Genomic DNA, 12,300 nt, shown 5'->3' with positions numbered 1-12,300 from the left:
GAATTCAGTTTGCAGTTGGCAGGAGCGCAGGCGAGCGCTTGGCTGGTGCCTGACGTTTGATTTGCCTGACCTAAATCCACGTCCTGCTGCTGGCTTGGATCCTCAGCTCTGGGAGAAAGAGTGGGACGAGATGATAAACAGTTTTGGCTTGGTCATGCATGGAAATATTTCTATTTGTATGACTGTAAACTACAAACAAGAATATCAGTGTACTCATGAGAAATACAGGCTCGGCATGGCAAAATTGATTTCATTTGAAGGAAAAACTCCAAGGGCTTTTCAGATCAGCACACAGCAGAACCTGGCCACCTCCTTTTCTCAGTCAGTCTCTTGGGTGTCGCATACATAAAATTATAAGCTGGTGTAGGATGGGCATGGAATTTCTTGTCTTCACCAAGAGACTGGCACTGCCACAGACAGATACCACGCTGCCATGCTTGCTTTGAATTATGAATTCAGAACTGAAATGCTGTTAAGATACACAGAGTTTAATACTTAATGTTATGTTTCTGTAAAGATGACAAATATCTTCTACAAGAAAATTAGCATGGTCTAATCCTCTTTTGTATCTGGATTCTGTATCCATCCTGTAGGAGGTGACATGTTAATTCCTACTAAGTAGGATCTGCAATTTCTATGTGGTCCTGGGGCAAATTTTCATTTTTCAATATAAGCTTTTCCATGGAAATACAGGTTCTTTGAATCTTCCAGTAACTCTTTAGAGCATGACAGAACTACAGGAAGCTATAGGCAGGTGACAGTGCAGAGCTAGGTGCTAGATGTGTGTGGTGGAAATCCTGCCAGTCTTTCCCTGGGATGGTGAATTGCTCCTCAAAAGCTGATATGGAATCTGGTGTGTGCCCACGTTCTCTTTCCAAGCTCTGGAGCAGCAAATTGTCTGCCTTCATTTCCTACACACAGAGTTCACATTGTTGCCAACCATAGGATGGAGATGGGGTGTTTCCCTCCTCTGGGTCAGGACAGCTTCCCTTCTCTCTCTCTTTTTTTCTCTTTTTTTTTCTCCCTTCCTCTTTACTTTCTTGAAATAAACCTGACTTACTTAAATTATTTCTTTAAGTACTGAAAATATTTGTATTCAAATCTGTCAGTTACACTTTGAGGGGGGAAAAAAATGCTCTGATTTCTGAAGGTAAACTAAGTGGATGTTACAGATAATTAATATGGACTCAATATTTTGATTGAGTGGACCAGATTCAATTTCTTACTAAGCTATATTTTTCTGGTAATTTCCAGACAGTGGAACTACAAATAAAGAACAGAGAACTGCATTGTTTGGCCAGGAGCACATGCCTTGTATTTTAGAGCAGGCAACAAAGGAGCTTGTGAAGAAAGAATTTTATGCTGTCTACTGTTGTTTTGCTTAAAACTGTAATACAAATATAACTTAGAAATGTTTTAAAAATGTATATTAATTGGAGTGGATCTTCTTTTGTTTCAGACAAAACTACAAGAATTACTCCATGGAAACAAGGACACATTTCAGAATTCAAGCTGCCCTGCACCAAGCCAAATCCGCCCCAGAAAATGGAATGCACTGTGGAGCCTCGGCAGTGTCGTAACTTTTTCTTCTTTGATGTTCTGTTTGTTGCAAACTTTGGTGCAGAAAATTACTGACACTTTAGAATTATTTTTCCTTTTCTTTCAAGTCAGTGAAAAACCAAATAACTTAAAATTTCAAAGGTGATACATAAAACATTAATCTAGTGTAATAATATGGCAAAAAATCTCTCAAACCAACCATAACCCTGAAGAATATTGTTTTTCCAACAGTGGCTTTTTGACACTTACACACACCTACATCTGTGTAATTCATTTTACAATTGTGTGCCTTTTTCTTGCATTTGCAACATTATGTTGTAGCTTGTTTAGTGAAAGGGGAACATTGGAAAAAAAAAGCAAACAGCAAAACTTTAAGATTTCCCAATTTCATCTGTTAGTTCTAAATGTTTGTTTGCATCCATACTGCTAACAGCTGAGAAGGAAGCATTGCTTTTTCCCAGTGCCTGCTCAGTTGGAATGGTGGGAGAAAATCTCACAGCAGGGAGGTGCTCTGGATCCTGGGCATGTTTAGTTGTGCACAGAAAACTTCTCTTTACCAGAAGTTATTCTCTTCACATTTTTACTTCTGTAAGAACCCTGCTGGTGAAAATAATGGTCTCCCTTATGCAAGTACCTTGACTTTTTCTTTAGTTTGGCTTTCCTGTCAAGTCTGCTGCTTGTAGCAGCTGAATTATTTACTGAGGATTGCAAGGGGAAAGGTGGTGATGGCATAAAACTGCATCACTTCTTCTTTGACAATGGGAGGCTCTTAGGAAATGTCTTTTGTCAGAATGAACATGATCTGAAGCTTATGTCAAATTGAAAGCACAAGTCCTTGAAGGTCATTTAGGAAATGGCAATGCTGCAGTGGCTGGAGCAATACAGGAGTTACTGGAACAGTGCAGCCCTTCCTGCAGTGGCTGCTCTTGGGATTCCCAAGCTGAGATGTCCCTGCTGCACAAAGCTGATGTTCCCTGTGCTGAGGAAGCTGGGGCTGGAGCAGGCTCCCTCAGCACAGAGGACAGCCCTTTATCTTTCTGCTCTTTATTGATCTTTTGGGAGATTTTCTGTGTTAGGGGCTTTGAGAATAGAGCAGTGAGCTGGCTCTGCTTTCCAATGCTGCCATGGAATTCCTGCTTTGCTGGAAGACTGGTGAAGTCAGTGGTGCCACAGCTTTGCCTCGTGTTTGCTGTTCTCCAGGCTAGCTCCATGTCTGTATGCCTCTGGGGTTTTGGGGCACACTTCTACCTCCCTCTTGAAAGAGCTTCTTCCCCATTGCCCATTCTGATGGGTGGAGATGGGAGGTCTTCTGACAGCCCTTTTTCTCCAATGGAGATGTTTGTCAGGAAGATTCATATCTATGTACCTCACAGTGCATATCCTTTCTAAAGTGATTGTTCCCAGCAGAAGAGAAAATTGACAGTTTATAGCTCTGCTTTTGCCTCCTCAAAGGAAATTAAATTGTTTTATAACTGTAGATTAATATGCAAGGAGACAGAACCACCAGTTCCTCAACATGGAGAACTTGCATTGTCTTAAAAATAGATGCCCTTTATAAAAGTCTTTGCAAGTTAAGAATCATAGATGAAGAATGCATTTTTTAAAGTGACTTTCTCAGATAAATTCAGTTCTGATAAATTTTTCGATTCAGTTAAAATTCAGTATAAACAGTTATGCTATTTACATTGCTGCACATCAAAACTTCAGTGTAAAAATTCAGTCATTCTTTGTATAGAATAAAAAAAGTTTCTTGTTCTACTTCATGCATATAACGCCTCTTCTTCCAGTTGTGTCCTTTTCAAATATTTTGGCAGCCTTAGCATCATTTAAGCAAGTAATGCCACGCGAAAATTAGCATAAATTGTACTTTGCAGAAAGTGAACAATCCTTCTGAGTTTAGATTCATTTCTCATCTTTGAAATTTCACCCACAACTCGGTTTTGCCTGATCTTAGATCACAAAAGGATGTACTGTGTGATACTCAGCCAGCTTCCCTGATGCTTTGCAGCAATGAAAATCCCAAGATTTTCCTATGGTTTTCATAACCTTCCTGAGATTTTCAGAGTCATCTCCAAACACCAGGACCAGTCACACTGTGGACCTGTTCTCCAGCTTCAGCTGAGTGCTTTGTAGTTCACTGTGATGTTTGACTCCTTGGCTCCCCATTTGCTCCCAAGCCATAGCAAATAATCACCTTCCTTATGCAATGAGGATTTATGGACTGTAATAATATGGATTCACCTGAGGAGAAGATGAGTGGAAAGCCTGCTACATTGTCACTGTGTAAGTTTTTTTATGTGTTACATTTGCAATTGCCCAACATCACTGTGCTCATCAGTCTCTGCATTTTGGTGCTCCTCCATGGCAGGGATCCAAACTCCATGGGGTCAGTCTGGGCTGGAAGCTCAGTGCTGGGCTGGTTTTTCCATTGCTCCTCCAGCAGCTGCTGTGTGGTGCCTGGAGCAGCTCTGCAGGACAGTAAATTGCTTCATCAGTCTGGAGTCCCAAATGCAGTGAATCAGGGGAAGCACAAAGGTGTGAGTTGTCCCCTCAAGGTACTCAGCAGGAAATAGCAGATATTGTCATTGAATTGCACAGCAGAGACTGAAGCATGGCCCAAGATTCAGGAAATGGAAGTATGACTGCAGATGGATATAGTCCACACCTCAGCTGCAGAAGGAGCAGTTTCTGCTGCATTCAAACACTGAACTGTCTGAGCAATGCTTGAGAAACCCACTCTGTGCACCAGCTTTAGCCAACAACTGCTGCAATCAGCTTTTCCACATCCTCAGCAAAGCCAGAGATGTTACCCAAAAACAAAAATTACTCAGCAGAAAATTTTTCTGCACTTGGTAGGACTTTTATCATAAAACCCACAAACTTTATTTCTTTTTCTATGTCTTTTTTTAAACTAGGAAGTGTTTTCCTGCCAGTAACCAGGGAGGGGTAGAAATTCCTACTCAGTTTCCTGGATGTCTGCAGCAGCAGCCGTGGTGGCCCATGGGACAATGCTGTCACCTGAAAGTGGTGCTAGCAGGAAGGGCGAGGCAGTAAAAGGGGCATCCCTTTGTGATGAGCTCTGTGATGTGGAATCCCTGTGTGCAAGGTGAACTGAGGGAGGAGAGGGGCTGAAGAGCCAGCAGCTCCTGCTCCTGTGAGCAACACGAGATGAGATACAAACTGTTGGGTGAAGGATGTTGGGCTGGAGCTGGACCTGGACACAGCTTTTCTGGATGGTTAGAAGAGAGTTTTGTGAAGTCACAACCATGAAACTGTGATCTGGAAACACACATTTAAGATTGCTCAACTCCACCTGTGTCACAGGAGCCTGCTTTGCTTGCTGACACACAGTTCAATTGCCATGCACAGCTCACACATGCCAGCAGGGATGGGTTCAGGGACTGTCCCCTTCTGGCTGTGCCCGGCCTCAGGCTGTTTACATCTCAAAGCTTGGCTTAGGAAACAGCATTTTATGAAATACAGCAGCGTAGAACAGGATCTTATCAAACATTTCCTCCCATTTCACACTGGTTTTGGCATTAAATTCTGTATTGAGTGCTTTAGTATTTTTAGTTATCTGTGGTCTGGGTCCAAGACTAAAAGCTCACTAAAAGCTCACAGGCAGACAGCTTGTGTGCCTCTGGCCCAAGAAAGGCATCAAGTAATGTTTGTGCATGTGAGACAAAACTTTCCTACAGATCAGTCCCAGAAGGCAGAAAGCACTCCCAGGAGTTCAAATACAACACTCCAGTTCCACCTGCAAGTTGCATTTCTTTCCCTTCTCAAGCATAAAAACACAGCAGCAAAGCAAATGTATATGAAATGACCAAAACAATGCATTCAACACTGTTCCCCTCTGGGAGGAAGAGGAGAAGATAAAGAGGTGAGTCATGTTGTTTACTGCTCTACAGGAAAATGGGTAATGGTTGGCAACATCACTGATGAATGAGACTGGGCGACCTGAACAGACTGGAAAAGAACTTGCTTCTTTTCTCATTATGTTCTGCAAATACATTTTGGTAGCAGGTGATGTGCAAAGCGTGTACTAGCAAGTGTTTTAATTGAATGATTTGTCATCATAGAATATTTTTTAAAGATGCTATCTAGGCTTGCTTCAGGTGTTTAAAAAAAAAATCCAAGCTCTTTCTTTTAAGGACATGCCCAGTCAATCCCTGTCTCCAAGATTTATGAATAGCAACAGGGCTAATAAATACCTGCATGCACTGTTGTAAAGTTCTGCATAGTGTTTGCTCAGATTCAGTGATGACTCTGTAGAACTGGGCTGTGCTCCATTATCTTCTGTGTTTTTTTTAAACCTCAGGACCTACTTATTTTCATTGCTGGCTAAGCATAGGCAAAATGTTTATTTAGAATTATGCATTGCAGGGAAATCTACTTGCTTTCTCTTTCCTTGGCTATTTTACAGGAAGAATATAAACCAGAGCAGTTATAACCCCCTGCATGCTCTTTTTATGGGCTGATTCCTTTTTAAAAAAGGCAAAGAAAAGTTTATCTTGTGCTAGCAAAGTACAGGAGCAGCACTTTCAGGCCTGTGGCCTAGAAGTAATGTAGTGATGTGGTGGAAAGAGAAGACAGGCAGAAGCTGCAATATTCTGGACAGTTTTCCTCTTCCTATTCCTTTCATCCTGCAGTGCACAGGTGTGAAGGTAAGAACATCCTTGGTGCTGTGTGGGATGTTTGTCTGCAGTGCTGCAGCCCTGGGGCCATGCTTGGTGTCAGCTGTGTCACAGGGGCAGTCCCAGGAGGAGCTGGTGCTTGGTGAATGTGGTGCTTTCCCTGATGCTCTGGGGAAGGTGCTGGTGTGAGATGCCTGCAGATGTGGAACAGCAACTGTATCTCAGTGGAGTTCTGTAAATCATTCTGGGGAGTGAAGCAAGGCTGTTAACTCCGGAGGATCCTAGAATTACATGGCTCATGTTCAGTGTCATTTTTATCTGGGTACAGTACCCAGCACTGCTCTCACCACCACCAAGGTTGTGCAGCTGCAGAGGTTTTTATATGCAAACATCAGGGCCAGTTACAGTTTTGATATTTCAGTCATAGATGCAGTATCAGGTTGGAAGGAACCTCAAGGATCATCTAGCCCAGCCTTTCTTGCCAAAAGTAAAGGCTAGACAAGGTGGCCCTGTACCCTGTCCAGCTGAATCTTAGGAATACCCAGTGCTGGGAGAGCTAACATTGCTTGGGGAGATTATTCCAATGTCTGATGCAATTTTGTGAAATTTTGGTTTACCTTTCATTCTTATGGCTTGTGGATACCTGAGTCAGGTTTCCATTCTGTGATGTTGGCTGGGCTCATCACTGATGCAAATAAATATTGGCCTTTCTAAGGAACAGCAGGAATTCCATGCACAGTGTCTTTGCTACAGCACTGTTGGTGTTTGATCTGTCACACACACACATACATAAAGAAAAGCTATATAAATATACATAAAACATCTATGTATGTATGTATACTCACACACAGTGGTAACAGGTTCTGGAGCCAAAGCTTTTTGAAAAGTTAACTGCTTGAACTATTTAGTAAATTCAGGACTTAAGAAGGGCAAGATACTTTAAAAAGAAAAGAAAGCTTTGGTGATGGCTGAGGAAAATGCAGAGGTTAAAGGCCTTTACTAATGGTTTGCAGTATGATCACACTGCAGGACTGTGCAGTTTGCAGCCTTCTAGAAGATGAAATCCCAAGGCAAACATGCAATCTAGCAAGAGTCCTCCAGTGGGATAACCTCACAAAAATGTAGTTTTATGCTCTAGATTTGGAGGCATCAGTTTTCACTCTGGACTAGCAGAGCTCTGCCTCAGTGGGACAGTGCCTGGGATGGCTCTGTCCTGCTCAGAAAAGAGATTTGGGAGTGATTCATCCTTTCCCCCTTTGAATTCTTGCCTTGTCTGCCTCCCTCAATCTGCTTCCCCAGCGTGAATCCTGGATTACACAGGCACTCCTGCTAACATGGCAGAAGTGTGGGCAAAAGAGGCTGAAAAGGTGAAGTTTGCCTGTCGTGGTGCAGTGAGAACCCTGGCAGAAGTGCAGCCAGGGAGCAGAGTGAGGCTGGGAAAGGGCTCAGTGTGGGCAGCCAAGGCCCGTGTGGTGAATCCATTTACTGCTGTGTGCAGAGCTCTTGAAATGCCTCCCTGGAAAGAAAGGGAAATGTTTTGTAGGTGTTGGTGCTGAAAAGAGCAGGTTTATTAGGTTTCTGCTGCTTGTTTTCCAGCCGGGAGGACACAGGAGGGCTGGGGGCTCTCTGTGCACGCTCCGTGTGGCTGGGCCCCTCTTGCTGAGTAAGCAAATACTCGGTGCTGTGGGAGCACAGAAAGGGCTCTGCACAAAGGATTTCTTCATTATAAACTCCTCTCTGCAGCTTTTACTTAGCAAAGTGTCAGAGCACAGTGGATGTTGTAATGAATCAGTTGCTAGCGTGAAAATACAGTTATTTCTTCTGCTTAAATCAAAAAGATGCTTTAGCAGAGTGCATTTAGACTGTTCTCTTTATCACAAAGCATTAACTTTGCATTTCATACCAAGAATTCCAAAGCCCCGAACTCTTATCCCAGAACAGGTTTAAATGCAAGATAATCTGCAAAGGATGGTTAGCATAAATTATATTCTTCAAAGTTAAATGCTATATAAAAGGAAAAGCTAATCCTTGAAGCTAATTTTTATTCTGGGTATTAAGTCAAGAAGGGTTCTTCTGAACAGATTTTATTCATGTGTTTTATAGGCTGTCAACTAGAATGTATGTTTTTAATAAAAATGTGGTATCTGTAACAAACTCTCTTTGTAATCAGCCAGCATCCACATTTTTCCTGAGTCCTTTTAATCCAGGATTTAACTGCTGAGAGTCCCTGTATGTTTAGCTTCAGCCATCTTGTTATTTATTTCACTGGCAGTCTGACTCAAAAGAATTTTCATCGTTACCACAATTGCACAAGGACAGGAAATGTCAAAGTCCTGAAACTGTGGCAACTGAAGTAAGTTCAGGTATTTCATAATCCCTCAGCCCAGAAATGTACCCTTCTGCCACTGGAAAGGGAGACTGTCAGCCTTCCAAACACGGAACTGCTTTCAGCCCTGGGAAGCTACAAGACTGTAAGAGCTTTTAAACCCTTATGTGGCTCATGTTCCTTAGAAAGAAATGCTCTGGGCTGGGTTTGTTTGTTTATCTATGATTCTCCCCCAGATTTACATAATGAACTGGCAACAAGTAATAAGGATTACCATCCTTAGATGTAAAATGATTAAAGTGGTAATTCCTGTAGCATGCAAGAATTTTTAAGCATGAAGATCTGTACAAAACTGAGTATTCCTTACTTGTCACTACATCTCTGGCTTCAGGTTTGTGGGAGTTTCCCTCTCATGCAGGAGACAAAATCCATTTCCTACTCTAATGTGCAAGTGGAACCAAGCAGATCCTTGCTGTGCCTCCTGGGTGCAGGTGCTCCCTTCCTCCCTGCAGTTTCTGTGCAGGGGCAGCAGTGATGTGGTGCCACTGACCTGGGGCTGTGGCTTTCACAGCCCCTGTCCCTTGTGCTGCTGAAATGGAGCCTGGTGCCCTCTCAGCCAGCAGGGTCTGTGCCAGGGCTGCTGTGCCACTGCCAGCTCTGAATTACAAATGCCATCACTGCCCTCGGTGTTTCCATCACACTGCACAGCCCTATGGAAATGCTTCACAGCAGCAGCTCCTGAGGCTGTCGAGCACCTCCACGCTCAGGTACCTGCACACACTGGTTCTAAGAGGCTTTTTTGTTTGGTTTTTTTTCCTTCAAACTGCTTTGCAGACATTTTTCAACAGACCTGCCCACCCTGGCATAAGACGGATTTTGGGTGAACAGGTCCAGGTGAGGCAGAGCAACTCCTTCCCCTCACTCAGCTGCAGGAGACTCCAGCGGGGAACAGCTGTGCTGTGCTGGACTGTCTTCATGTGTTTGAAGTGCAAGTAATTTGCTAGACACCTCTAGGACAGGAGGTAAATATATCTTCATCTTATAGATGGTAGAAATAAAACACTGATCTGATTCCACAATTAGCTAGAATTCAGGTTATACATTATTTTGCATTAAATTTAGATCAATTCTTCTTGGAATTTGAAATCACCCAGAACAGTATTGTATCTAAAAACTTGAAAAATAATTTGATTTATTTGTTGTATTTACACATTTGTCTTTAAGCTAAAATTTGAACTTTTTTGGAATGGTCTTGTGTCGTCAGCTCCAGTTTTAGCCCTTCACACCTTTTTGCTATTTAACAAGTACTTTAGTAAATGTAATTTCTTCCCTTAGCCCAGTCAGTATCAGTATTAAAAAGTTCAGCTGCTCAGGTGTCAGCTGCCTAGGAAAGCATTCAGCTCAGTAACCCATCACTTCCTACTTCTTTTAAATCATTCTTAAGTATTGTAATAAATAAAGATTAATACCACCATGACAACACTGTTTTTTTCAAATTGTTCATTTGCCAGTTTTAACAAGATAAAGAAATGAATACTTAATGTGGACATTGTTTTACCAAAAAAAAAAAAAAAGAACCCAACCCCTGAAACAAACAGACAAAAAGGAGGACACAAAGGAACACACATGGAATGATGAAAAGGAACAATGATATTGCACAACTTGAGGTGTCTCTTCCCAGATTTGTATCCATGTAATTAGGTATGCATGAATTCAGCAAAACGTTGTGTCCAGATAAATGTGTGGCCATTTGAGTGAAACTAGAACTGCAGAGTGTTTTCAGTTCCTTCTGACTGCTCCTTGGAGCTCTTCTCTAAGGGAGCAGGGTGCTGTCAGCTGCAGGAATAACAAACAAATGTTGATTCTCCATTGTGCTGACCAGTTATCCATAACCCACAGAGTTACAATTCTCCTCTACTGCAAATGCAGTAAGTCCTCAAAGGACATGGGTCTTTAAACACAACTTCTTGTATCAAGAACTCAAACCACATCTGAAACACAATCCAAGAATATCCCCCAATTTGCTGTGGTTAACTTGAGATTGTGTTTCGTTTCATGAGACCAGGGCTTCTCACTGTGTCAGGGTGGCACTGAATGCACAGAAGTCACAGCAGGTACAGCAAGGGAGTGGGGGAGAAGAAAAAAGGAGAAAATCATGCTGAGTGGAAAAAGGTCTTTAGAGCTACAATCTTTGCTGGAGCCTCTCTTAACAAGCACGTACTGTTTGCTACAGAAATCAGGGAATTGTGTCATTCTGGCTATAGCAGGACTGTGTGCCCCTCCACTGCTACCCTGACACTCTGTGTTTATATAAACTTTGCATTTATGTGCAGAACAAAGTCTATTTTTCTCCTCTCTGCATTCATTCCTGTTTGGTGGACTGATGTGCCAGCCAGCAGGGCTCAACAGATACATTTAATACAGGAGACTGGGATACAGTATGTTTATTCTTAACTTCTGATAACCTAAGAACTACAAGAAGGAGAGATGCAGTATCCATTTGCTATTATCCAAGACAACCATTTTAGGGTGAAAAAATAGAATAAGTGATCAATGCTAGCGCTACATTAGTTCCAAATTATTTTTTTTCAGTGATGGCAGCTTAACTATTTATTGTTCATCTGGCCCACTTTTAATCTGATCCAGTTAAAGGTCACATATTAAAGTTTAAGGACTGTTCATCAAAACCAAAGGACATTATTAAAAAAACCCATGAAACCAGAATTTCACTGCAGGACTTCTGTCATATCTTCATAATCTGTATCACTTGTAGAAAAGGGATAATGCATCTCAGTTTGCTTATAAGCTAGGAGATCACTTTGAAGTCTGCATATTCCTAACTGCAAACAAAATATAGCACTTTTAACAGGTTATAAATAAACTGGTTTTCAAGCATAGAGCCAGCCCAACAATAACAATACACTATTAAAAAGACCTAAGGCAATGAATTCCATCTCCAATGGAAAAAAAAAAAAAGAAAAAGAAAAAGAACTGTGCAAACAAGCTTAAAACTATTTCTTTGTGCCAGTGTTATAAAATGTAGATTTCAATAAAGCCTTGACCCAAATGCCAGGACTTGTGAAAAGAATCAGAACAAAACTGGTTACTTTATTTAGGAAAAAAATACTCTTATCTTGCTGCTAATAAAATTGGATACACGCAGTTTAAACATTTACAGTTGCTGTAACACTTTACACAATTCCTATATATGGGTGTAAGAACAAACATTAAAAGACAATGGTGGGTCAAGGCTTTACATTAAAAATAACAACCTACTTTTCTATAGTCTCTAAAATACTATGTTTTCCAATATTTGCAGCCATTCAGGAATATTTTTTTATTTATTTATTAGGAAATGTATACTTTGTGCATGATCTTAATTCCTAATTCCTGGCTCTTTGGGCTGAATGACAAAAGGATCAAACCCATTGAAGTGGATGGTCTCCTCGAAGGTTCAGTAGAGAAACCCTGGCTCAGTTAGTCTCATATGATGAAAGCAGTGCTGCATCCACTGGCTCCATGCAGGATGGACAGGTAAAGGATCTCATCAACCAGTCATCTATACAGTCCAGGTGGTAAATGTGCATGCACGGCAGAAATCGGATAGGGTCCCCATAAACAAAGTCCATCATACAAATGACACATCTGGAAGGGAGAAAAATAAAATATTAAGGTTGTTGTTACCAGCCTGGAAATTAAAAACAGTGTAATATCTATTCCTGGATGGTTTTAGTATTTGTAGATGCTGTGAGGAGTAGCCTTGTGTGAGATAAAGGA

The 12,300-nt window shown here is 41.6% G+C and overlaps 2 protein-coding genes across 10 annotated transcripts in view; one reads left to right on the top strand and one right to left on the bottom strand.

Moving 5' to 3' along the window:
- Window positions 1–11,567, top strand: part of TTC39A (tetratricopeptide repeat domain 39A) — a 52,575-nt gene extending 41,008 nt beyond the window's left edge. For 8 of the 9 annotated variants that reach the window (XM_064428829.1, XM_064428831.1, XM_064428833.1 and 5 more), the window contains one exon: window positions 1,460–11,567. In XM_064428829.1, coding sequence (XP_064284899.1) covers window positions 1,460–1,580 — 121 coding nt within the window. In that variant the 3' untranslated portion in view covers window positions 1,581–11,567. The remainder of the gene's footprint in view (window positions 1–1,459) is intronic. The other variant, XR_010366543.1, reaches the window with a different exon arrangement.
- RNF11 (ring finger protein 11) overlaps window positions 10,953–12,300 on the bottom strand; it is a 29,618-nt gene continuing 28,270 nt past the window's right edge. Inside the window, exon 3 of the mRNA XM_064428839.1 lies at window positions 10,953–12,168. Coding sequence (XP_064284909.1) covers window positions 11,997–12,168 — 172 coding nt within the window. The 3' untranslated portion in view covers window positions 10,953–11,996. The remainder of the gene's footprint in view (window positions 12,169–12,300) is intronic.

The sequence above is a fragment of the Passer domesticus genome, chromosome 7, assembly GCF_036417665.1.
Source record: "Passer domesticus isolate bPasDom1 chromosome 7, bPasDom1.hap1, whole genome shotgun sequence".
NCBI lineage: Eukaryota > Metazoa > Chordata > Aves > Passeriformes > Passeridae > Passer > Passer domesticus.
Note: the sequence above shows the minus strand (reverse complement) of the source record. Positions and strands in the feature narration are given on the sequence as shown.